Source organism: Drosophila elegans, unplaced genomic scaffold, assembly GCF_018152505.1.
Source record: "Drosophila elegans isolate 14027-0461.03 unplaced genomic scaffold, ASM1815250v1 contig_349, whole genome shotgun sequence".
NCBI classification, from domain to species: Eukaryota; Metazoa; Arthropoda; class Insecta; order Diptera; family Drosophilidae; genus Drosophila; species Drosophila elegans.
In genome coordinates, this window is record NW_024545729.1 from 119,533 (window position 1) to 146,149 (window position 26,617).

Consider the following 26,617-nt stretch of genomic DNA (forward strand, 5'->3'; position numbering starts at 1 on the left):
AAAAAAAAAAAATATAACTTTGCTGTTTTTAATTTTTTTCTTACTTCTTCGACATATAGTATTGGTTAATTATTTCAGAATTACGGTTTAAATCTCATCAAAATCGGACGACTATATCATATAGCTCCCATAGGAACAATCGGAAAAAAATGAAGAAAATTATAACTTAGCTATTTTTTAATTTTTTTCTTAGTTCTTCGACATATAGTATTGGGTAATTATTTCAGAATTATGGTTAAAATTTTATCAAAATCGGAAGACTATATCAAATAGCTTCCATAGAAATAATAAAAATATATAAAATAACTATCAAATAATTGAGCTGCAAATCATCATAGCTTCAATGTTTTTTAAACATATACGCAAGTAAATTATTATTTTAATGTTTTCAAAAATTTTTATTTCTTGCAATAGGTGCCAGGGTATATCAACTTCGGCTTACTACTTATTATTATTTGTTATTACTTTTTTGAACAATTGAGACAACACGGTCTATGTATTTTTCTCAAATCTAGATATTTTCCAATTTAGAAAATTGTAATAGCAAAACAGGATTATATTTTAGAATTATAAAACTTTTCATCCTACATATGTATGCGTTTTAAGTGTTCTCTAGCATAAAAATGTTCATAATTTCTTTTTATTAAATTTAAATTTTAGTTAGTATTCAGACACTAAAATTTGACGGTGCATTCATTTACATACGTATGCATATGTAAATATGAATGTGTATACTTCTATATTCCATACCACCGGTTTTCCTATCACAGCTCTTTAGTGATGTGGAGCCCAATGACTTTATTTTCCTCTCCTTTTTCTTGGTCAGTACAAATTTAAAGGCTTAATTAGTCAGCGGATCGAAACCAAAAGGAAAAAAACATTTTCGTCGTTAGCGGCATTCTTGTATACATACATACATACATGTGTACAAGTTGTGTTCGTATACACATACAAAAGTACACATGCATACATACTAACATTTAAAATCCAGTTTCTTTCTCCATTAAGCGACAGAGGCAGGCACAGATTGAAGCATCATCATTATCAAGAAATTGAGCCGAGTTGGCCTTTGGAATTATGTTGTCCGTCGAAGCAGAAAATAAAAAAAGGGAAGAGCAGACAAACAGCCACAATAACAAAATTAAGGGAACGGTTTTGGGTTGAGTATATGTATGTACATATGTACGTATTGTATGTATGTACATTGTACATACAGATTTATGTCGCCATATACGTACATATGCTCATACTTAGTTACCTGTATATACTTATGTACATATGTACATATGTATATATTATTATAACAACTTGACAACCATTGAAAGGATTTAGGTTCTGTGAACGATCTCTTGCTGTTCAATTTCATCTCAAACGTTCACTTGTAGAGCTGCTCTTGCTAATAAAGACATTATTTTACCCTCATTTAAGGTTTAAGCCCTAAAGGCAAAGCCTTTAAAATTGATATACACACAAGCATTTATACTTTGGTTTGTGTATGTGTACATATTTCTTAATCAGTATAGCCAGTCAGTCGATAAATATATATACATACATCAAACATACATATGTACATTAGGGCGGACTCCAGTTCGTATCTTCTTTCTTCTTACCTCTTTTTAATTTTAATTCGGTGAATTTAAAAAGAAACAGTATAGCCAACATAACTATGCTACCTGGTACTTAAATTGCAACAAAAATGATTATTTTAGTTTCTTAAATTTGTTGAATAATTTATCTCATAAATTAGATTCCAGAGTTTTTGATTACCCACACTAGCTTACAATATTAAATCGACAACATACATACATACATACATATGTACTTCAGGATGGACATTACTCGTAAACTGTGGTTACTGTAAACAGTTTTTGCATGTATGTACTTCAACAAAGCCCAGACTTCCGATCTCGTTAAAATGTAAAATATCAATTTCTTTTGAAGCCCATTTTTCGAATAAATAGGTTGACATTGGAAACAAGTACGATTTCTTGAAGATTTAAACGTTTAAAAACCATTTTGAATGTGCTAGAAGATTCCAAAACAGGACCTTTATCAAAAAATATTTTGTACGTAGAATACGTTTAAAAATTTTAAAACGGGTGGTTAAGTGGCTGGGTCGAGTTGTAGAGATGGAGAACACAGATGAAAACATTGATGCACCGATTTTTTTTTTAAAATTTTGGGGACATCGGTGTTTTTTGGTGACCATCGATGTTTTAACCACATCACTAATGTAAAGGAAACTCAAAGGTATTAGGGTAAATAAAAAGTTTTAAACTAAATTATTATGTTTATTGATATATTTTTAGACATTTATTTATTTATGTAGGATACGGCGGTGGATCTTTAGTCATGGAAAAATTATAAGAATTCAAAAATGTAATAGCCGAATTGCGGCATTTAAATTCTCAGGGCTTCCCATAAGGCAAATCCTGCTGGCAGGTCCACAATAAATTTCTGCTAGACCTCTGGCAGGAAAAAAAACCCCACTTGTACGAGAATCTTTGCTCTTTTTTTAGGAATTGTAGCAAACCCGTCAAACAACACCAACAGCTCCCCTTTCTTGTCGTTAAAGTTGGCATTAGCCTCGTTCGCATTATGGATGTCCTGCTAAGCATTAAAGGTTTCCCTAAACTCGCCCATATTCATGATATTTAATTCATTTCGTTTTGATTTGCGAAATTTCAAGAGTAAGCAAAGCCAGATCAGCTGTTCGTGCCACTCAAATGTCGGAGTAGCACTAGCTAAAAGCTAATGCGCCAATGGAATCAGGCACATTTAAAAAGTCCACTAATGCGGCTATGGAATCCGGCTATAACACTAAGGGGAGACCCTTAGGCCAAAACACAATTTTTTTTGGAAACATCGATGTCTTATCGATGTTTCTTCAAAAACACTGAAAAATCGATGTCCGCGAACATCTGTTTCTCCACCTCTATCGAGCTGGAACAAAAATCGATTTTAGCTCGATACTATCGATGTTTTCAATAATTCGCATTATAAATACACTTACGTGAGTTTTGTTATCGCAGTTAGCCTTATCACGCAGAACTATCGTATACACTTATTTAACTCGAGTATATGTGCTTTGCGGAAAAAAATATTTGTTTTAATTTGTACATGAAAATTAAACGAATTTGGGACAGCAACAGTAATGCTAACAAACCTATAGTTTATAGGAAGGATAGGAAGACAATGATGAAAAACATATTTCCAAACAGTAAACCGAAATGTATCCAATACGCTGTGTTTTTACAAAGGCTGTTTTGAAGAGTTTGTAGGAGTAATATCCTCAATCATATTTCAGGCATTTGAAAAAATCCAAAAATCCAAATCCAGCCTAGTTATACTCACGCACGTCACCTATCGATATCGGAATAGGAGTAATGAAGCAGAATAGGCTGTCACACTTAAAATTTTTTTTTCTGAATCAACAATATGTACAGAACATTCTGCACAAATCCGAGAAAAACTAACGGTCGATTCAAACGACCGGCCGTGCTACCAGAATGTTCAAAGCTGAAATTCAACTGAACTGATCCTTTTGAAAATTTTAACATTACTTCTTCACTCTAATAAGCATGTAATAAAGACAATTTGTTTTCTTCTATTTTTATACCCTTGCAGAGGGAATAATAATTTCAGTCAGAAGCTTGAAACGCAGTGAAGGAGACATTTTCGACCCTATAAAGTATATATATTCTTGATCAGCATCACTAGGAGAGTCGATCTAGCCATGTTTGTCCGTTTCTACGCAAACTAGTCCCTTAGGGTTAAAGCTATCTGCATGAAACTTTCCCAAAAGTTGTCTTTCTAAACTAAACTTCTAAACTTAAAAAATTATAACTTTGCTGTTATTTATTTTTTTTTGTTCTTCGACATATTACCATTACTATATAGTAATGGTTAAATATTTCAGAATTACGATTTAAACTTCATCAAAATCGGACGACTATATCATATAGCTCCCATAGGAACAATAAAAAAAAATACAAACAAAATTATAACTTTGCTGTTTTTTTAGTTTTTTTTAGATCTTCGACATATAGTAATGGTTAAATATTTCAGAAATACGGTTTAAATTTCATCAAAATCGGACGACTATATCATATAGCTCCCATAGGAACAATCGGAAAAAAAATGAAAAAAAAATTATAACTTAGCTGTTTTTTAATTTTTTTTGTATTTCTTCTAGGTTAAATATTTTAGAATTAAATTAAATTATATCAAAATCGGACGACTATAGCATATAGCTTCCTTTAGAAATAATATAAATATGTAAAAAACCTATCTAATAATTGAGCTGCAAATCATCATATCTTTTTAAACATATACGCAAGTAAATCATAATTTTAATGTTTTCAAAAATGTTTAATTCTTGAAATAGCTGCAATATACCCTTGCAGAGGGTATTATAATTTCAGTCAGAAGTTTGCAACGCAGTGAAGGAGACGTTTCCGACCCTATAAAGTATATATATTCTTGATCAGCATGAAACATTCCAAAAAATAGTCTTTCTTTTTCAGGTATTATATAAGTCGGAACGAGCCGGATCGGACGACAATAGAATATAGCTTCCATAGGAACAATAAAAATATTAAACAAAAAATTTTTTTTTTACAACAATCGGAAAAATAAATGAAAAATATTATAACTTTGCTGTTTTTAATTTTTTTTTATTTCTTCGACATATCGAAGTTTCATCAAAATCGGACGACTATAACATAAAGTTCCCATGGAAACAATAAAAATATTAAAAAAAATTTTTTTTTAATTAACTTTTTTATTTTGTAATTTTTTTTAGAAATTCTTTTTGATTATTTATTTATTTGAAAGTTCAGAATTACGCTTTTAATTCTATTAAAATCGGAAAACGATATCATATAGCTGCCACCCAAATAATTGTGCTGCAAATCATAATAGCTTCAATGCTTTTTAACATACACGCAAGTAAATCATAATTTTTATGTCTTCAAGAATATTTAGTTTTTGCAATAGCTGCAAGGGTATATTAACTTGCCTAAGTTGGCTTCCTTTCTTGTTTTCCTTTGATTTTTCTTACATTCCTTAAAAGTTGTATAATAATAATAAAATTATGGTGTGCTTTAACTGGCTCAAGGTCTGGGTATTTATAGTGCCTAATTTCTTTGTTCAAATAACATTTTCTTCTCTTTTCACCAATATATTTTAAACTCATTCGGGTCCGTCTTCAGGGCTGTAATCATACCCTCATATCCACGAACTCTAATCCTAACCCCCACCCATTTGTGCGTCCCCACGACTGCTTGTGCGCGAACGTGTGAAATTATAACTTTGATAGTTTTGATCAAAAAGAACAATTTTTAATTTTCGATTTTCCTTTGTTCTTGGGTAGTATTGGGGGCTTGCGGGAGTAGCGTATCCGGCCTATCCTAGACAAGCACCACGGGTTCGTGGTGTCTTAGCTAACCGCCGCTCCTGACCACCGCTCCTGACCACCGTTCCCGACCGCCGCTTCAGAAAGTCCCCATTCCTGACACACGTACCCACAAACTTAAACCCCGCTGACAAAGCAGCAAAACTTGGTCCAAAGAACTAGTGCGAGCGGGTCGCCCAGGTTTCGGATAGCAAATGGCCCTACAAGGTCAGTTGTGATTAGCAGTCCCGGGCCGGACTAAGGTGTAAGCCGGTCCGTGGCGAGAGTCAGCCAGGTTGAGGGTCTGGGTTGAAAACTAGCTCAGTCTCTAACGGTGGGCTCAGGGAAACGGTAACCCTCTGTTCTATCTTTCACCTTACCCGGGCATCACGGATCTCTGCTTGGGGTTTCCCTTTCTCCGCAACTCGTGGAATCTGGTACTCCCCAAAAAACCCGATACAAAGACGAAGAAGGGTGCTGTAACTGCTGCAGACACAGCGAGTGTTGGCTCCACCTGCGTTGGCACCAGCCTTGGGGCTTTCCCGAAAGGGACCCATCCCAAACTAGGCATGAAAGCTGGCGGACAGTACTTCTGGTAAGAGCGCGTCGGCGACAGCACCCGCAGTAGATACAGCCCAGTTGAAGAAGGTGGAATGGGCAGAGAAGGTGTTCCCGAAATATGGCCAAGAACGACTGAATAATGAGACCGCACAGCCAAAGAGGCAGCGATCCATAGAATTGCCTGGACCTGCGGCGAAAAGATCGAAGGTTCCATATACGGACATTAGGCGGGAGACCCAGGAGGCCGGATCCCAAGGAACAAGTGGAGGGAAGTGGAGGGGTAGCTGGCCGTCATTTGTGTGGCACTGTTTCGGGGCTTCCCACTAAATTCGCCATTCGGCAGGGTAGTGGGCTGCGACAGCCAGAGGCCATAGTCGTTCTGAACAAAGAGTAGGTTTCCCAAATGGAAGCTGCTTACGGGGAGCTGAACTTCGGTTTCAGCTCGATCCGTACACCAATTTACACCAATTTTTTTGCTTCATAAATTCACTAATGGAGACAACACCGTGGCAAGCAGCCACGATCGGGCTAACATTGGCCAACATGACCTTCGAAAAGGATGATCCTCCAGACAAGCTAGTCAGAGAACTGGTTGAAGAGAGCGAGGTGTTCAAAATAGGCCTGGTAATCGGCTGCGACGCAAACGCTCACCACACAATCAGTGAGGAAGCCCTTCAAGCAACAACAGGGAAGAGTGTCTTTTTAATTTCATCCTTGGCTCAATTTTATTCCCATGTAACAGGGATAACAACCGCACTTTTATCACAAGAACTAGACAAGCGGTCATTGACCTTACCTTAGTATCGGGTCCTCTACTCGACACATTGAGAGAATGGGAAGTCTCGAATGAGCACTCCTTCTCTGACCATAGATTCATAGAAACCACGCTATCACTAGACGCTCCCATTCCAGTTGAGTTAGTTTACCTCAGACGAACATGGAGGATCTTTCCATGGAGCCCCCAAATGAACAAAACAATCTATCTAGCCTAAAAAATCTAGTAGGAAAATTTACTGAAGCTTGTAAAATAGCCTACCTCCTATAGGAGGTAAAAAACCTCCTTGGTGGACCCAAAACATCTCGGAACTCAGATCTAGCTGCATAACCCACATCAATAGGGCAAAGGCTGGATGCGAGGGTGCGAAATGGCAGCAATACAAACTTAAATTAGCTTTACATAAGAAGGCAATCAGAAAAGCAAAAAAATCTGCTTGGCAGATTTTCTGCTCAAATATAGAAGAAACAACTAAGGCCGCCAGGCTCAGGAAAATACTCTACAAATCATCCCCATCTCTGGGATACCTACAGAAAGTAGACGGCTCATGGTCTGGCTCAAGCCAAGAGTCCTACTTCTAGACATTCAATTCCCAGAAAGAGTACCGGTGGAACCTCTCCCAGAGGCTCAGGCATCAATCTGGAAATGCTTCTATCCGAACGAAACATAAAATGGGCCATTAACAGCTTCACCAGGAATTGATCAACTATCACCTGCACATATACAACATGCAGGACAGCCGGCCATTAATTGGCTAGGAAAAATTGTTCAAAATATTCTAGCGATAGGAACCCTACCGTCAACATAGAGGGAATAAAAAAGTGGTCTTCATATCTTTCAGACCGATAAATATGACCTCCTTTTTTCTTAAAAGTTTTGAGCGGTTGATTGGACTGCACATAAGGACAAACATTTACCCAAAATAAATATCGGCAGCACAGCATGCATTCTCAAAAGGAAAATCCACAGAGTCAGCGGTAGTCAGCCAAATCGCTAAGGCTCTCCGTTTCAAGGAAATTGCACTAGTTGCATTCCTAGACATAGAAGCCTGCACAATGTACTTCCCGCAGCCATGACCGAATCCCTCGGACCCCAATTGCGGAACTAATCCATAAATTGCTGATAAGCAGAATGGTAACATTCACATTGGGAATCTCAACAAAAACACCTCAGGGAGTGGTACAGTGTCCCTACTATGGAACATCGCAGTAACTGCTTTGTAAATTAGAAGAAGGCGGATGCAAGGTTGTGGCATATGCAGAAAATGTAGCCATCATCTTTACAGGCAAAATCCCACAAACTCTATGAAATCTGATAACCGCGAAGCTAAAAGTATGCTCTGACTGGACAGCGGAGAAAGGACTGGGAGTAAATCACTCAAAAACTGAACTAATGCTGTTTTTTAGTAAATATAAGGTTCCACAATTAAGATCCCCATTCTCTTCTTTAGTAACAACGTTAGACACCTGGGGTTAGTACTAGAAAAGCGTCTGAAATGGAGAGTGCACATAGAAAAAGTCAAGCTTATTCTTCTCTACGGAGTATCTATCTGGCGGCCTGCGCTAAGCAAACCTAAACCAAGAGAGAACAATTGCCCTCTATACCTGCAAGAAGGCCATCTGGACAAAATGGGTCGTGTCCCCAAAAATCGTCAACTGGAAATACATAGCAATAGTCAAGCCTATTCTACTTTACGGAGTATCTATCTGGTGGCCTGCGCTAAATACGCAGACAACCACAGCAAACCTAAACCAAGAGAGAACAATGAAAGCAACAATTGCCCTCTACACTTGCAAGAAAGCCATCCTTATAAAATGGGTCATGACCCCAAAAATCGTCAACTGGATATTCATAGCAATAGTCAAGTCTATTGTACTCTACGAAGTATCTATCTGGTGGCCTTCGCTAAATAGGCAAACAACCACGGCAAACCTACACAAGGCTCTGGTGATGGCATCCCTATGCATAAGTCGTGCCCTTCGCAGTATCCCATACAACGCGCTGAACGCTATGTTGAGCCTTCCTAGTCTGGACTTAGCCGGCTTGGAACGGGCTAAAATAGCAGCGGTTTGGTTGAGAGACACTGGACAATGGAAATACCATACATATGGTCATGTCAGAATTCTGAAGCAGACAAATCAATACGACCTATCCAACGGACCTATGTAAACCAATAGAATTTGACAACACCCCTTTTGAAATCCTGCTCCCAAGTAGGGAAGACTGGGAGCACGGTCAGCCGGAGCCCACAAAAGCATATAGCATCTACAGTGAAGGCTTAAATCTAGATAACCACGTCGGTGGAGGTATATACTCTGATCAACTTAAGATTAGGAAATCCTTCAAGACTTCCTGATCACTGCAGCGTCTTCCAAGCCAAAAGAGAAGCACTTGTGCATGAAAATAAGCTGCTATTAGGTCTATATATGAGACCAACACAAACTCTCATACAATATCAAACTGTCGCAGATCTCTGCACGAGATGGCTCCGCAGGGTAACATCAACCTGATATGGGTTCCTGGACATCGGAACATCGCAGGCACTACTATACCTCTCCTTCCGGATAAGGAAAACATTGGTATATCGATGACTACCTGTAAGCAAAATATAAAAAACCCATATAAACGACGAGCCAATCTGTCTTAGTAGATCTTACATTCTGCCATGCTAGCTGCATTTCTCGCCAAACATGGCCCATTATAGAATCGAAAAGAACGACGAAATTACTAAGACTCAACCGTACCGAGTGCGATATGATTATCACAGATCACTGGTTAGTGGGTTTATATGCCAGCAGACTGGGCGCTCCCCAAAATGATTTCTGCAGCAGCTGACGAGGAGGAAGAGGAAACGGTGGAACACCAGTTCTGTTCCTGTCCGACCCAATGCAGATTGAAATTAAATCACCAAGGAGATTCCTTCATGATAAATCTCTCAGAACTTGCTAACACAAGCCTAACAGGAATAATAACGTTAATAAAAGCAACCGCATGGGATCTTTGCTAAATCAGCTGCAACGGAGCAGCAGACACAAGTCGCGTGGAGCACCACTCAAGCCTATGACGATTACAAGACTGGAACTATAAGGATCCTGGCTAGGAGCTAGGCTAAGCAAAGCTGTTAAGGAAACACTGAGTTTCAGAACAGACTAAACTTTTTTGTGGACAGACTCAGAAATTGTTTTGTATTGGCTGAAAGCCAACAGCAAAATGTTCAAAACGTTTGTAGCTTAGTGCCAGGAAAAAATCTAAGAACTTACAAATTTGAGTGAGTGGAGGCAAGTACCCGCAAAATTGGGCCCCGCTGACAAAGTAGCAAAGATTTCAACCTTTGAATTTTCATCAAATGAATTTTGGTCGAGAACGGTCCGATAGAAATGACAGTCAATTTGTAAATACCGTCTAAGGGCAGGTATTTATTTTGCCAGACGTCACAAGGTTCTCTAATTGGATGAGATTTTTAAGAACTAAAGCTTGGGTTATAAGGTATTCGGCAAGCTTTAGCCAAGTAGAAGAAATTTTCCAATTAGAAATTGTTAGCAGTATATTGGAAGCTGTATAGATCAAGTGGATATAATATGTGACTATTTAATAATTTAATAATAATAACACTTGTGTTCCATTCCGATGTTCCAATAATGTAGAATAAGTAGTAAGGACTATGTGAAGATCAGAATAGGGTAACACTTGAATTAAGAGAGACAATAGGAAGCAGACGTGAAAAAGCTAAGCTGAACAGAAATTAAATAAAATAAAAACTCAAGAATTGAAATAAATAATATAAACCTGCGTCAACAACTTCAGAAGTGGGATAGTCCCATTAATACATTCGCCTACATAACCATACCTGAGAGCACACATTTTTTTTCCGCTTTTATAATTACGACGCCATTCTGAAATGGACAAGACACAAATTGGTGAGTGGCTACAAGCCAACGAAATCGAGTTCCCTGCAAGTGCAACTTTAAGGCAATTGCGCAAGCTCGCTTTGGATGTTGGATACCAAGAAGTGGCTGAAATCCCAGAAAGCATATTGGAGGAGGAGAACTCCAAAATGGAAGTATTAAGCCAAGGAGCCGCTACCGAAGGCATCCAGACATTGGAAGAAGAAGAAACACTGCTTGACGCCGCCATAAGGGTTGCTGAGAAGAAAAAAATATTGGCCGGATTGATGAAAAACGTCGACAAAACGACAGATGACCTCCAAATGGTGAAGCACCTCGTGAGCCCGTTTTCTGCCACTGAAAATGAGGAAGCCCTTAAGTGGATTTTGAATTTTGAGAGAGTCTGCAGAGATATCAACACATGTACAAATTTTCAACTGCGCTGCGTACGAATGTTGATGAAATCGGGTACAGATGCCGACTTGTTTGTGAGTGTTGATCGATCGAACACTTACGACGAATTTAAGACAAATTTCATAAAAACATTCGGTCGTGGAAGCTCAACTGCTGATATTGTATTGCTACTTAAGGAAACCATGTTCAACCCCGCGAAGAACACCGTTATGGGATACATACTTCTGATGGAGGAAATTGCTATGCGTGCAAATATTAACGAAAAATTGACAGTGCAGTTCGTCATTGACGGTTTTCGCGATCGTTCAGCCAATATCGCTATATTGTACACAGCAACAACAATCGCACAATTGAAGGAATTGGCTTGGAAGTATGGCAATCTAAGGAAGAAGTCACACAATTTTCCTCAGCGCATGGAAAATACTGGAGGAGATCGGAAAACAGTCCGGTGCTACAATTGCTCTGCTTATGGGCACTACGCTTCGTCGTGCACTGCGCCGAAACGCGAGAAGGGATCTTGTTTCCGTTGTGGATCCCTCCAACATATGCTAAAGGATTGTCAGCAGAAGCCAGCAAGTGATCCGAGAGTGGTGGGAGCAGCCAACAACCAGCCGATACGAGATGACGAAGAGGAGCCTAATATGTTTATTCCGATTTTTAACCAGGTAGGAGTATATTTTTACACTGATTGCCAACATAAGCCTAACGTAACTCTTCTGTCTGCCATGTTCGATACGGGAAGCGCCATTAATTTAATTCAGCACTCTGCGATTCCTTATAAAAACTTTAGCGATATACTGGTCCCGACGAAATACTATGGAGTTAATGGATTTAGAATTAAAACATTCGGAAAAATTTTTGTCAGGCTCGTTTTTCAAAACATAGAAGAAGAAATTTCATTTTTTGTTGTACCGAATAATTATGTTTCAAGTAATGTTCTGTTAGGCCGTAAGTTTTTTGAGAAATTTGGAATAAAATTGATTTCTAAGGATAAGGTAAAAGAAATTGTAGAAGTGAATTTATTTAAGGATAGTGAATCATTGAAAATAGTGAGTATTGAACCAATAAATAGACTTCAGAATAGTGAAATATATAGAGACAGTGACCATTTAGAAAGCAGTAGAGATTTTGAAGAGTTGTGTATAGAAAAAGAAATAGTTAGTGACGACAGCATTCCGTATATATATAGTATTGATGTATTTCAGGATGATGAAAGTTTTGACATTGACCCGAAGTTAAGTGATGAAGATCGAAGCGAACTCAGTGAAATAATAAGATTGAATTACTTATGTTTATCTAACATCCCAGAGATTCAACATAGTTATGAAATGAGGCTAAGACTTAAGTCTGAAGAACCGGTACGCACTGTACCAAGAAGACTTTCGTATCAGGAGAAGAAAGAAGTAGATTCAAAAATTGATGAGTTATTGAAAAAAGGATTCATAAGAGAAAGCAATTCACCCTATAGTTCCGCTATCGTTCTTGTTAAGAAAAGATCTGGAGAAAAGCGTATGTGTGTAGATTATAGACAACTTAATAAGATAACCGTTCGAGGCGGATACCCCCTTCCCCTCATAGATGACTGCTTAGAGAGATTAGAAGGAAATAAGTATTTTACATTGTTAGATTTGAAAAATGGATACCATCAAGTGAAAGTAGCAGAAAGTTCCGTGCAGTATACAGCATTTGTAACACCTTCCGGTCAATATGAATATACAAGAATGCCTTTCGGACTCATGAATGCACCCGCAGTATTTATGAGATTTATTAACTTTATTCTGCAACCTTTGGTTCGCGAAGGAAATGTAGTAGTTTATATAGACGATATAGCTATAGGCTCGAAAACATTGAACGAACATTTTAAGATTGTAGGAAGAGTATTACGAATTTTAGCAGAGTACCGATTGGAAATTAAAATAAATAAGTGTCAGTTCGCTTACAAAAGCATTGAATTTTTGGGGTATACACTGAGTGAAAAAGGAATAAGTCCGAATTATGAGCACACATCAACTATTAAACATCTTCCGATACCAAAAGATCGCCATGGAATGCAGAAATGTTTAGGACTATTTTCTTACTTTAGGAGGTTTATTCCGGCATACTCAAAAATAGCAAAGCCATTGCAAGAGCTCACAAAAGCAGGTGTTAAGTATGAACTTAGTGAGGATTGTATAAAAACTTTTGAATATCTTCGTGACAAATTAATTTCATCTCCCATATTATCCTTGTACAACCCAAATCGAGAGACTGAATTGCATTGCGATGCAAGTAGCGAGGGATTTGGAGGAATTTTGTTGCAAAAGCAGGATGATAATAAGTTTCACCCAATAGCCTATTTTTCACAAAGAGCTACAAAACTAGAAGCTAGATATGAAAGCTTTAAATTGGAAACATTAGCTGTAGTTTATTCATTACGAAAATTCAGAATATATTTAGAAGGAATTCCGTTTAACATAGTAACAGATTGTAATGCAGTAGTTTTGTGCCTAGGGAAAGGACGCCTTAACTCGAGCATTGCCAGATGGGCTTTAGAATTGGTTAATTACAATTATACCCTTAAGCATCGTAGTGGAAAATATATGACTCATGTTGATTCATTAAGTAGATACCCTTCAGCCTTAAATGAGAGTTTTGAATATGAACCAGTAGTGAATATCCAAAATAGTGACAACAAAGATCAAATAGTTTCAGTAATTGACAGTGACGACATCAACCTTCAGCTTCAGATAACGCAAAATAGAGATAGTGTTATAGTGAAATTGAAAGAACAATTAGAACAAGGAAGTGTGAAGAACTTTATATTAAGCGATGGAATTGTTTATAGATTAGGTGAGAATGATATTGAATTGCTATATGTACCAGCTGAAATGGAATCTCATATAATTAGGAGGGTTCATGAAAATTTATGTCATTTAGGTTCCGAGAAGTGCTTAAAAGAAATAATGAGACACTATTGGTTTCCGAACATGAAAGCTAAAATAGATGCATTTATTGGAAATTGCTTAAAGTGTATCATGTTTACGGTACCCACACATGCGAATAATCGAACACTTCATAATATACCTAAGCGACCAATTCCGTTTGATACATTACACATAGACCATTTTGGACCTTTACCTTCAGTTATATCGAAAAAGAAACATTTGCTAGTAATTATTGATGGATTTACCAAATTTGTTAAGTTGTATCCAGTGAATTCAACGAGTACAAAAGAAGTCAACATGTGCTTTTCGAAATATTTTCAATACTATAGTCAACCACGTAGAGTTGTAAGTGATAGAGGTACATGTTTTACGTCATTAGAATTTGCCAAATTTTTATTAGAAAATAATATCGAACACGTTAAGGTAGCAACTGCGTCACCTCAAGCGAACGGACAGGTGGAGAGAGTAAATAGGACAATAAAAGCGATGCTGGCCAAGATAACTGAACCAATTAAGCATGAAGACTGGAGCAAACTTTTAGATAGGGCCGAATATGCCATTAATAATTCAATGCATTCAACTACAAATGAATTACCCTCAGTATTATTATTTGGAGTTCAGCAGAGAGGTTGCAATATTGACGCATTAACAGAATACTTAGATGATAGAAATGATATACCACAGAGTGATTTAGAAAATGTGCGTAAGAATTCTTCAGATAAAATAGAACAGTGCCAGAAAAGGAGCAAAGAATATTTTCAGAAAAATCATAAAGATCATATAGAATTTGAGGAAGGCGATTTTGTTGTAATGCGAAACATTGACACTACAATTGGTACAAACAAAAAGTTTGTACCAAAGTACAAAGGAACATATATCATTAAAAAGATATTGCCAAACGATAGATATGTCATAAGTGATATTGAAAATTGTCAAATTAGTCAAATTCCCTATGAAGGAATTGTAGAAGCATGTCGGATACGAAAATGGGCAGATTGGCGTAATCAGTGTGAAATTGACTCCTAATATATGCTAAATTAATTTAATTATATATCATAACTAGTCAAAATTATTACTAACTAAAACATATAATATTAAGAAAACTTTTATAATATTAGAAACCCACGATCGAGGACGATCTAATTGTCAGGATGGCCGAGTTAGCAGTATATTGGAAGCTGTATAGATCAAGTGGATATAAGATGTGACTATTTAATAATTTAATAATAATAATACTTGTGTTCCATTCCGATGTTCCAATAATGTAGAATAAGTAGTAAGGACTATGTGAAGATCAGAATAGGGTAACACTTGAATTAAGAGAGACAATTGGAAGCAGACGTGAAAAAGCTAAGCTGAACAGAAATTAAATAAAATAAAAACTCAAGAATTGAAATAAATAATATAAACCTGCGTCAACAAAATCTTTATTTTTCTAAATATACGACAAGATTGGTACCATCAGAAAACAGTTAAACTTAAGCGCAATGAATCGGTGTAAGTTGGCACCGATAATAAGTTTAAATGGACAACCCTTGCTTTTATCTAGCGACAATTTTTTGAGACTCAGAGGTAGGCTAAATAACTTATGTGACGAAGAAATGGACATTGTTTTGAAATTTTAAATTAAATATTTCGGCCCAATGAAAAAGACCCAGAACAGAAGCCATATTAAGCGGTATGGGGTTATATTTACATGCATGGGAACACGGGCGGTGCATCTTAAGATAGCTAAAGACTTATCCTGCAATGCGTTTATACATGTATTTTGTCAATTTGATTTAAGGCGTCGATTTTCAAAGAAATTATGTTCAGACAATAGCACCAAATTAGGGCGAGCCGACAAAGACATGGCCAGATGACAAAATAACACAGTTTCTAACGACAACAGGTTGCACATGGTATTTTAATCCACCCTTGTCCCCTCACATGAGAGGAGCTTGAGAAAGACTCATACAAACTGTCAAAAAATATTTAGAATAACTAAATGAAAGGTTTCTTAAAGAGTAGTTTTTAAAAACTCTGTTTTGTGAAATTGAGTTTATGATGAACAGAAGACAACTTTAATTTGTGCCTTCTGACTCTCTTTCTGTTAATTGGTCCTAACTAGCGAGACTCGTTGTATACTATTATACTTTGAGACTTTTAAATATGAGGAAATTGTCGCAAGGACTAGCGGACATCATTTTGGTTATAGTGTAAAAAGGAACACACACAATTTCTTATTTGTAGTCGTAAGTGGACAAAAGACAGTAATGTTTTAAAAGAAGGTAATGAGTGTGGTCTTGTTGATGAAATCTGATTAGCCTAGAAATGTATGGCGAAAAGGTATTGTTAAAATATAAACATCAAAAGATGGGCGTGTACGATTTTTCAACAACTCTAAGAATAAAAACAATATTTATAAGAGCCTACTGTAAAATTAATTAAGGTCTATGTAAAACCCAACATATTGTGAATTCTAAGTATACCCGCGGACTCTGTTCAAGTTATTTACGTCTCCAATACTTGGGAGGAGGAATTTTATCGAAAGTGTTGTGAGAAAGTTATGAGAAGGTTGCCACTTCTTAAAAATTTCTTTACATTTTGTCAAGCTATTGGACAAGCCAGTCGACAAGCGCACAAAGTCTTGAAAACTGGGACAAATATGTTCAAAAAACGACATACTAATATTTCGTTATGACCAAAAATCGGTCATTTGAGCCCCATAAGTAACTTGGCGAACTCCTTGATCAGGTACCTGCTCCAACGACCCCTATACTTTTTAGTTTAATTTTATATGGCCTTATTTTTAAACCAAATATTTTTTTAACACACACCACATACATTTTTTTTTTGGGTGCTCACTTCTTTAAAGTGGATGTTTGCAGACGCTATAAGCGAATATTTCGGACGTTTCTGGCCTATCGGTATGCAATGTTCTGATACTATCACCCCTAGCTCAATTGTTTAAGCCAAAATTCAAAATTAAACAGAACGCTTACAACGCTTCAATAAAACTAAATTACCTTTAAAGTCAAGGGGGAGTAGGGTTAATTCGTGTAAAAATAGCACATTTGAAGAAACAGCTTAAATCTGTTCTTAAATACCAATGTTACCAATACTCCAATAGTAGAAATGCGGCGACGACGGCAATTACTTTGAAGCGTTACGGGAAAAAGTTGAATTGCGCACAACTCGCTACTGGAACATCCAAAACCTTAAAATCCAAATAATTAATAACGCCGGTTTTCGAAATTGAAGTTCTGCCCTTTTTCAGAGCACTAAGAAGTTATATGTTATTGTTTTACCCTTGCATATGGTGTTATAATTTCGGTCAGAAGTTTGCAACACAGTGAAGGATACATTTCCAACCCTATAAAGAATACATATTCTTGATCAGCATCACTAGGATAGTCGATGTAGTCAGGTCCGTCCTTCCGTCCGTCCGTCTGTCCGTCCGTTTCTACGCAAGCTATTTTGAAGCTATTCGAAGTTATTTTCATGAAACTTTCCCAAAAGTTATCTTCCTATTGCAGGTAGTATATAAGTTTAGATGTTTTAAATTTCTTTCGATATTTAGTAATGGTTTACTATTCCAGAATTACGGTTTGAATTTCATCAAAATAAGACGATTATAAAACAGCAATAGAAATAGTTAAAAAACACATTTAAAAAAAAATGTGACTATTCTAATAGTACATATTTTTTTAATTCTTTTGGACATAGTATTTAATTTCTTTATTTGCGATGTCCGTCTGTCCGTCCGTCCGTCAGCCCGTCCGTTTCTACGCAAACTAGGCTCTTGGTTTTAAAGCTTATTGATGAACGCTTTGCAGGCGTTATTTTGAATTCATATATTTGTATTCAACTTATGTTTTGGTATTTTTTGTGTCATACACCAATTGTGCTGCGCCACACTCTTGAAATTTTTTACTGATAAGACTACATCCAAACATGTCGGACACGCAGAAACCGTCTGTTTAAAATAAAAATATTATAGTCCGCTCAAACTCGGGAATTAAACGTTTTAATTCATCATCATATCTTTGGTTCTTTTCGCCAAATAAAGTAATTGATTATCATGGATCAATTAAAACTACTGAAGGCAGCAAGGAGCCATGCGAAGGCAAGCATCACGCGTTTGCTAACTGCGTCACAAGATCCACGTGCGGGATCACCCTGGGAACTGGACGAAATAACAGTGTCATTTGATAGACTCAATACCGTTTGGAAGGAATTTGAGACACTCAGCGACAAAATGGCCCTTTTCGACGAGGGGGAGGGGTATGTCGATCCAGCCATCGACAAAGAGCGGTACGAAGACAAGTACTTGCAAGCAAACACCTTATTTCACTCGATAAAACGGGCTTGCGAACAAGCAAGGGAGAGCGGGGGGGAAAGCAACAACGGAAGACAGTCTGGCAACCTTGATGAAGCCTCATTTATTGCATCAGGGTTGGGAAACGAAAATCTGGTTCGTTTCCTACAAAAACAACAGGAGCTTAATGAACGTTTGGCTGAGCAACAAACTACGTTTTTGCGGGCAAACTCGACAGCAAACGTAATGCAGAACGAGTTGCCAACAATTCACATAAAGTCTTTTACTGGTGACTACAAGGGGTGGCCAGCATTCAAGAACATCTTCAAGAGCACGATTCACAGCAAGCAGCATTTGACAGCGATACAAAAGTTTCACTACTTAAAGACATACATTACGGGAGAAGCAGCCGACTTGATACGTCATATACCAATTACGGATGCAGCTTACGAGTCTGCTTGGAATTGCTTGATTAAGCGCTATAACACTCTGCTGGATACTTTTGTTAACTTACCTTCGACATCCATAGCAGATGTATCAATACTGCGCAAAGTAACAGACGGAGCTACAGAGGAATTTGAGCTCAGCAAAAGTAAGCCTGACAAAGTCTTCCAAGTTGGCTCACAGCAAAACAAAGCCAAGCGATCGTCACACGCCTTGGAATCAACGGAGGAAGGTGCTTGTGTTAAATGTAACTCCAAGGAGCACAAGATCTTTATCTGCCCAAAGTTTATGGACTTATCAGTCGAGCAGAGACGCACTTTTGTTTAAGCTAAATCCTTATGCTTTAATTGCTTGAAGTTCGGGCATGTGTCATGCACATGCAGACCTTGTCACAATCGTCACCACTCTCTACTACACGTAGAAGATTCTACTGCACACGCCGCTGTAACCAAGACACATTCAAGGGATGAGGAGCAGCGCGACCGCGGCGCTCCAGAGGATACAACGGTGACCATCAGCAACATTGCTCGTGTACAAGACACTCCATGCGCTGAATCTTCGTACAACAGATCAGCTACTACTACACAGCCACAAGGGTTACGGAAAAGTGCATTGCCCACAGCTCTAGTACTCGTTCGCAACGCCAAAGGATCACGCACTTCCTGTCGGGTGCTTTTGGACAGTGGTTCGGAACTGTCATACATCTCCGAGCGATGCTTGCAGGCGCTCGGCCTGGCGCGCTTGCCATCACGAATTTTGGTGTCGGGAATTTCTTCGTTTAAGGCTGAGACAAATAGAGGCTGCAGTGCACTGGATATTCAGTCAAGAATATCAGAACACACAATGGAGGTGCGTGCCCACGTACTCAGCAAAATTACCTCCACGTTGGCAAGACACAATATCAACGCCTCAGCACTTAAGGCGTTCGATGGCTTGGAGCTTGCAGATTCTGACTACCAATCGTTGGCGCCAGTAGATATTTTCTTGGGCAGCGATTGCGTTTGGACCGTGTTCAATGGTAAAAAGCTGTTCGACAGCTAGGGGAAGATCATCGCCATTTCGACCATATTTGGATGGGTCATTACTTCGATCTCTCTCTCTTCATGCTCTTCATGTACAACAACTATGCACACGGCTATTGACATTGATGCATCACTTCGACGCTTTTGGGAGCTGGAGGATGTCAACCAAGAACTTCATCGCAAACCAGACAACGACGAAGTTGAGCAGCACTTTTTGAAGACACACACAAGGGACCCCAAGCGGCGTTACAACGTCGAACTTCCGTTTAAAGACCCCAATAAACAGTTTTCGGATACTCTTCAGGGAGCACTCGCAAGATTCAACGGAGTAGAACGCCGTCTAATGCAAGATCCCAATTTGCGCTCACCGTATGTAAAGCTTATGCATGAGTATCTCAACTTAGGTCACATGCGAGAACTATCGCCAGAAGACATTGACAAGAAACCAAATTTCTACTTGCCACATCATCCAGTATTAAACACAAAAGTTAAGGGTAGTTTTTGACGGATCATTTAAGGATACTAACGGAAATTCCTTGAATGACGCGCTACACATTGGTCCCAGTATCCTGCGAAACTTATTCTCAATTTGTATCCGATTTAGAATTTTTAAGTTCGTCTTCTCCGCAGATATCTTCAAAATGTGCAGACAAATCTTGGTGGCTGCCAAGCATTGTAGCTACCAGCGAATTGTATGGAGAGATGATGAATGTTCGCCTATCAAACACTATGAACTGTCCACGGTAACATGTCTAGCGCACCATTTTTGGTAGTAAGAGTTTTGGATCAGTTAGCTCACGACATTCAACACGAATTTCCCAATGCTGCGAAAGTCGTAAAGGAGGAGTTTTATGTGGACGACGTACCCACTGGAGCATACACAGAGGAAGAGCTCGTTCGCAATCAAAATGAGTTAATCAAACTTATGAAATGTGCAGGCATGAAGCTTGGAAAATGGGTCTCAAACTCGCCACGCATTTCTGAAGCAACGTTCACTTCTGAAGGAAAAGGATTCCATTCAACAGCGAAGGTTCTTGGCATCATTGGGATCCAAAGCAAGATACGCTCTCATTCAAAGTTTGCCTTTCATCAAATCCGAAGAACTCTAAGCGACAAGTGCTGTCTGACGTGGCACGCATCTTAGACCAGCTGGGTGTCCTATCGCCAGTGGTGGTACAATTCAAAATTTTGTTTCAAGAATTGTGGCTTCTTGATCTCGGCTGGGATACGGAACTTCTTCCAAAAATCGCTGAATGGTTTAACAAATGCCGTAACGACTTGAATGTACTACAAGAGCTACGTATGCCAAGATTTATTGACAACAAGGAAAATCACATCCAACTGCACGGATTTTCGGATGCTTCTATCAAGGCGTATTCGGCAGTTGTCTACAGCAGATTAGTACGCGCGAATGGTACTGTTTCTGTGTCACTCATAGCAGGAAAAACCAGAGTTGCTCTGCTGAAGCAGCAATCACTACCGCGCCTCAAGCTGTGTGGAGCTCTGCTACTTAGTCGACTCATTTCTTCAATCAAAAATGCTCTACAACACAAGGACATCGTCATACATGCGTGGTGCGACTCAACCATCGTTTTGGCATGGCTTTCCCACCCACCATCGAAGCTCAAAACATTTGTAGCAAACCGAACGACAGAAAAACTCGATACTATACCTCGCAATGGCTGGCATCATGTAAATACTAAGGAAAATCCTGCTGATTGCGCCACGCGAGGCTGGCTGCAGAACTCAATCATTTCGACCTGTGGTGGATGGGTCCTCCATGGCTGCAAGATCAAGAAAAACTCGAGGTAAAGTTGAGCTGCCAAAAGTTCTGTTCTTCTATTTCAGAAAACCATGGTAAAGAAGAGGTGAAGACCACCGCACTGACTACTCAGGAGGACATCTTGTTGTCACCGACCGAAGCAATGGCTCAGCGGGTCTTATCCTGGACAAAAATGGTTCGCATTGTAGCTTACTCCCTACGCTTCATCCAAAGGATCAAGGCTATTAAGTCAGGCACGCTGACAAATTGCAAGGGGCTAATTTTTGAGGAGATGCAGGCTGCTCGCATTCTTTGCCTTCAAGAGGCTCAGAAATGCTTCAAGAACGACTACAATCTACTGATGGAGAACAAGCCACTTCAGAGCCGCTCCCAGCTCATCAAGCTTTCACCGATCATTAGCAAGGATGGCCTTCTTCGAGTCGGTGGACGACTGGATAATTCACAATTACCAGCTGATGTCAAACACCCAATTTTGCTTCCCAAATCGCACAGCATAACAAGGAGGATTTTGAAACACGAACATGCGTCAAATCTGCACCCTGGAGTTTCAGCACTTTTTGTCATTATCCGCCAAAAATATTGGGTCTTTGGCGCACGCAACCTCAAAGGAATCTGTTGCACAATGCATCAAATGTTTTCGGCAACAAAATCAAACAGCACAACAATTCATGGCCGATCTACCGGGGATTCGCAATACAGAAGCACTTCCCTTCCAGCACTCAGGCTGCGATTACGCTGGATCATTTATTTTTAAGGAAGGAAGAGGGTGAAATCCACGGAAAACTAAGGGCTACATATGTCTGTTTGTCTGCCTCGTGACATCAGCCATTCACTTGGAACTGGCCATCGATCTCAGCACAGACACCTTCATAGCATGTCTTCGTCGTTTCATGTCCCTGCGTGGGAAATGTTCTCAAATCTTTAGCGACAACGGGACGAATTTTGTTGGTGCCAAGCGGGCTTTAGATGAAATGCAGCAACTTTTATCTTCACAGGAGCAGCGAACTTTGGCCACCGATGGCATAAAATGGAATTTCATACCTCCACACTCGCCACACTGGGGCGGAAAATGGGAGTCAGCGGTACGTACTGTGAAAGTGCACCTTCGACGCGTCGTGGGAAAGACGATCTTGACTTTTAAGCAAATGCAAACTCTAATCGCCCAGATAAGCGCGGTTGTGAACTCAAGACCGTTGTGCTATACACCTGACACTGACCTCACATACTTATCGCCAGCCCACTTTCTTATTGGACGCCAAATTACAACTGTTCCGAGGGTGAACTAACTCATTTTCCAATCAATTGCAAGGACTATTGGCAACATTTGCAATCCATGTATCAAGGATTTTGGAAACGCTGGCACCTGGAATACTTAACATCGCTACAGCAACGTCACAAGTGGAACTGCAAGGAACGCAACATTTCAGTGGACAACGTCGTGCTTGTAAAGGACTCAAATATTCCACCAGCAGCTTGGCAAATAGCCCGTGTGTTAGAAGCTCATCCTGGACCAGATGGATTTGTACGCGCCGTGAAACTTAAGACATCCACCTGAGAGATGACTAGACCTATCACCAAGCTAGCAGTATTGCCTAATTCCGAAACCGTGTTATTCGGTGGTGTGCATTAAGATAGAAATTTGGTTTTGAATTGGGCAGTGCCTTTACTGGCTAACCGGGTTCTTGTGCAAGTTAAGTGGCTTTTTGCAGCAAGGTGCAAATTTTGAGAGAAACGATCGAACGATTTCAAATCCATGTTAAAAATTTTTCGGCATGCTCAGTAATATTATTTTTTGTTCAAATATTGGAAATATATCTGACGATGTTATTAAAAATGACTTTAATTTAATTATATTTTTCACATACTTTGAATACATAAAACAAAGAGGAGGTCAGAAAGGTTTTGGCTATTAGGAGACGATTGATACTAGGCACTAAAGATTTTGTTAAGTTAAGTTGTCAGAGCATTCCATACTTTTTGCGTATTGTGCCATTTATGTGATTTCCACGAGAGAGTGCTATTTATTACAAAGCCTAGGTTTGAACATTTGGTTGGATTGGGTTGTATTGGATTTATCAATTCAAAGGCTTGGCAAAATATGCAAGTCTCGCTTTTTTTCCTACAAATTGCTAAGGATTTTATTTTGTCGGGATTAAGGACCAAACCATTTCTGTGGGACCATTAACATATATTTGACAGCTTATCGTTACACACATTAACACATTCAACTATTTGATAAAACAGACAACTAACTTACTTTTTTGTCATCTGCATACATATGTACATCGCAGTTAGACAACACAGAGAATAGAAAATAACAAAGGCCCAATAACTGAACCTTGAGGGACCCCACGACGAGATTTTAAAAAGGACAAAATAGTAGTTGCAGAAACAACTGGTTGTAGACGATTTACAAGCCACAACAGCAAGAGTCGAAAATTTTTACATTTTGAGCAATTTAGTGCAAAAAATGTCAAAGTAAACCGTATCAAACGACATAAAATATTTTGCACACCCTATATGAAAAATAACAAGAATTAAAGAAGCTTAAACTATAATAATAATTATAATAAAATAAATAGTAAACTATAAAATATTTTTCGCATGCGAGATGGTCAAGAGAAAGCCGAGTAAACACGGCTCTAAGAGTTTTTAGTAGTCATAGTCTCTTTTAAAAGGTGGTTTTCTACAAAGAGATACTCATTAATGTTGAACGGTGCTTGCGAGTCGATTCCGAGGAGAGCCCAGACCAGTGATTGTTTAGTCTGGCGTCGCCGCTCCCCAGCAGTACACAGAAAGAGAAATTTATCCTGTATGCAGTCAAATTTGGGGTTCGGGGCTTTTTTGGAAAAATCTCACTCCTTATTATAGCTGTTTAATTTAGAATTACTCTTTAAATTTCATTCAAATCGGAAAACGATATCATATAGCTGCCATAGGTAAAATCGAACAATTGAGCTGAAATTGATCATTGAAAATGTAATTAATTTTTCCACGGGAATGCATTTTGGCATTTTAATTTCAAAATTTCAGGGTCGATGTATTTTGGGGTCCTGATTACGAATATATAGACCCTTTTTTGTTTTTTGTCAATAAATCCAATAACACAAACTTTTTCAAATATACCTTTAAGCTTTTGAGATCTAGTTGAAATACACATGTTTAGTGACTTCTTTGCGTAAAGCTGATAGTTTGGGAAAAAGATTCAGAAAACTGTTGCCTTCCAACAGTCTTTTTAAAATGAACGTGCAATTAATTTTACCGGTCTTGTATCACCAAACTTGTAATTTTGAAACAAATTTACAGAAATAGTTTTTAAAATTTCTAAACGATCAGTGCATTAGTTTTGAAGTAATGGTGGAGAAACCTAATAACAGAAAAATATGCTGAATTGCTACAAATGCAGATAACATAAACAAAATAATGTTTTCATAAAATATAAAACTAAGTTTTACAACCATGATAAGTATTCTTCATTTATTTATTTATCTCTAATGCTGATAATTGTTAGTTTTTAGCTGAAATTGGTCTTTATTTTGTACCAGTCAATTGGAATTTGTTGTTATTAAATTCGCTAAAAAGAACCAGAAATAAGATCCAATTTTGCATTAAAAAAAAATTAAACAAAAGATGAACATTTTCGAATGTGTTTGAGTAAAACTGAGTAAAGATTGAACTTTCTCTCATTGCAATTCATAGCTTTGTTATAGAACGTCGTAATTTCTACATTCATGCTATTAACTCATTCGCTCAAATTCATTGATTCTTACTGAGAAATCAAAAATATTACTTTATAAAAGAAAAACTAGCAGTTCAGATAAGGCCAACCAGAACAGGTGTAATAGATGCAGAGTGAATGCTTCTGGAGATTGTGACCCAAGAAATGAAAATTATAAATTTGCTGTTTTTACATTTTAAATCGGTCAATGATATTGTACAGCAGCCATAGAAACGAGCAAATAATTTATCGCAACATCGACATCGCTTCTTTGTTCTTAAATACTCATAAATATAATCGTTTTATAGAATATTAAGTTAAATAAGCTCCGGTCGCGTGTAGACGTGTATTTTTAACGCTCCGGAAAAACAATTAGTCACTCAGTCGAAAACGTTCGAAAAAATTTATAAACGCGAGGTTTTGAGATTCGCGATGCTAATTCGCATATCGTAAACTAAAGTTTTATTTAATTAATTAATTAATCTTTACACTCTATCAATAAGCAAATGAATAAAAACGTGGATCAGCGCACTCAACGCCAAAAACAACAAGACGAAGCCCGTGAAAAAATTCAGAGAGAGCAAGACAAACGTCGTCTCTCTTTGGCCCGTAAAAATGCTTATTTCTCTTTCACGAGTAATACTCTAGAACCGAAAGTGTAGTTTACTGGCCGCCGAAAACCAGAGAGCTGGTTATTGCTCTCCCGCCCTACTTTTCACCACTCAAACGCCATGGAGTGAGCAATGCAAAACTCCAACCAAGCTTCTGCCACCTAGTGCAACAACAACAGCAACTTCTACGTCGACTACAACGGTATCTGTCCTCAACAATGCAAAAACGACTCCATTCTCTTCTTCTGCAGCGGGTAAAGCAACAACACAATCAAGTGCAAAAATCGAGTCAAACGGCAAAAACAAAGCAACGGTAGAAGAAATGACAATTCCGCAAGCGGGTTCGGCCATCAAGACATGCATGGATCTGACGGCAATATGCCCAAAATAAACCGTACCATCAAAGGCCCAGAAAATCTCGGGCCATTAAATGAAAACAGATTTTCCATTCTGGCGGAGCCTGAAACAGAGTCTGAAGAAGATCTCCAACGTCCTAGTCAATAAAATAGTTGAGCTTGTCGGAAAAGATAACTTTCATGTTATTCCGCTTATAAAAGGTAATATAAGCGAAACCAAACTTCAAACCAAAACCGAAGATGATTTCCGAGCAGTGTCGAAGTACTTAAAAGATGTCAAAAAGAATTACTACACTACCAGCTGAAAAGTTGTAAAGCTTACAAGTTGTGCCCCCTTTAAAAGAAAACGGTTTTTGCACAAAAAATGTTATAAACATTATGAACACAAACATGAAGCCGCAACCACTTTTCAAGGTAGAGCTGGAGCCAG

The 26,617-nt window shown here is 38.3% G+C and overlaps 1 protein-coding gene and 1 long non-coding RNA gene across 2 annotated transcripts; one reads left to right on the forward strand and one right to left on the reverse strand.

Annotated features, from left to right (window-relative positions):
• Positions 1-506: 506 nt before the first annotated feature.
• On the reverse strand, positions 507-1,391 carry LOC108135323. Its single transcript, XR_001773897.2, has 3 exons — positions 1,259-1,391; positions 979-1,067; positions 507-840 (listed from the first exon to the last, which is right to left on the reverse strand). It is a non-coding gene; the product is annotated as an uncharacterized LOC108135323 (long non-coding RNA).
• A 9,059-nt stretch (positions 1,392-10,450) lies between these two features.
• Positions 10,451-11,923, forward strand: LOC108135321. The gene is made up of 2 exons (XM_017256009.2): positions 10,451-11,694; positions 11,772-11,923. Exons 1-2 carry the CDS (start codon positions 10,630-10,632, stop codon positions 11,778-11,780), a joined length of 1,074 nt encoding a protein of 357 aa, XP_017111498.2. The 5' UTR covers positions 10,451-10,629; the 3' UTR covers positions 11,781-11,923.
• Positions 11,924-26,617: the final 14,694 nt, after the last annotated feature.

Bases quoted from the DNA above. Each gene is read 5' to 3' on its own strand.
- LOC108135321 (XM_017256009.2), top strand. From the start codon at position 10,630: ATGGACAAGACACAAATTGGTGAGTGGCTACAAGCCAACGAAATCGAG.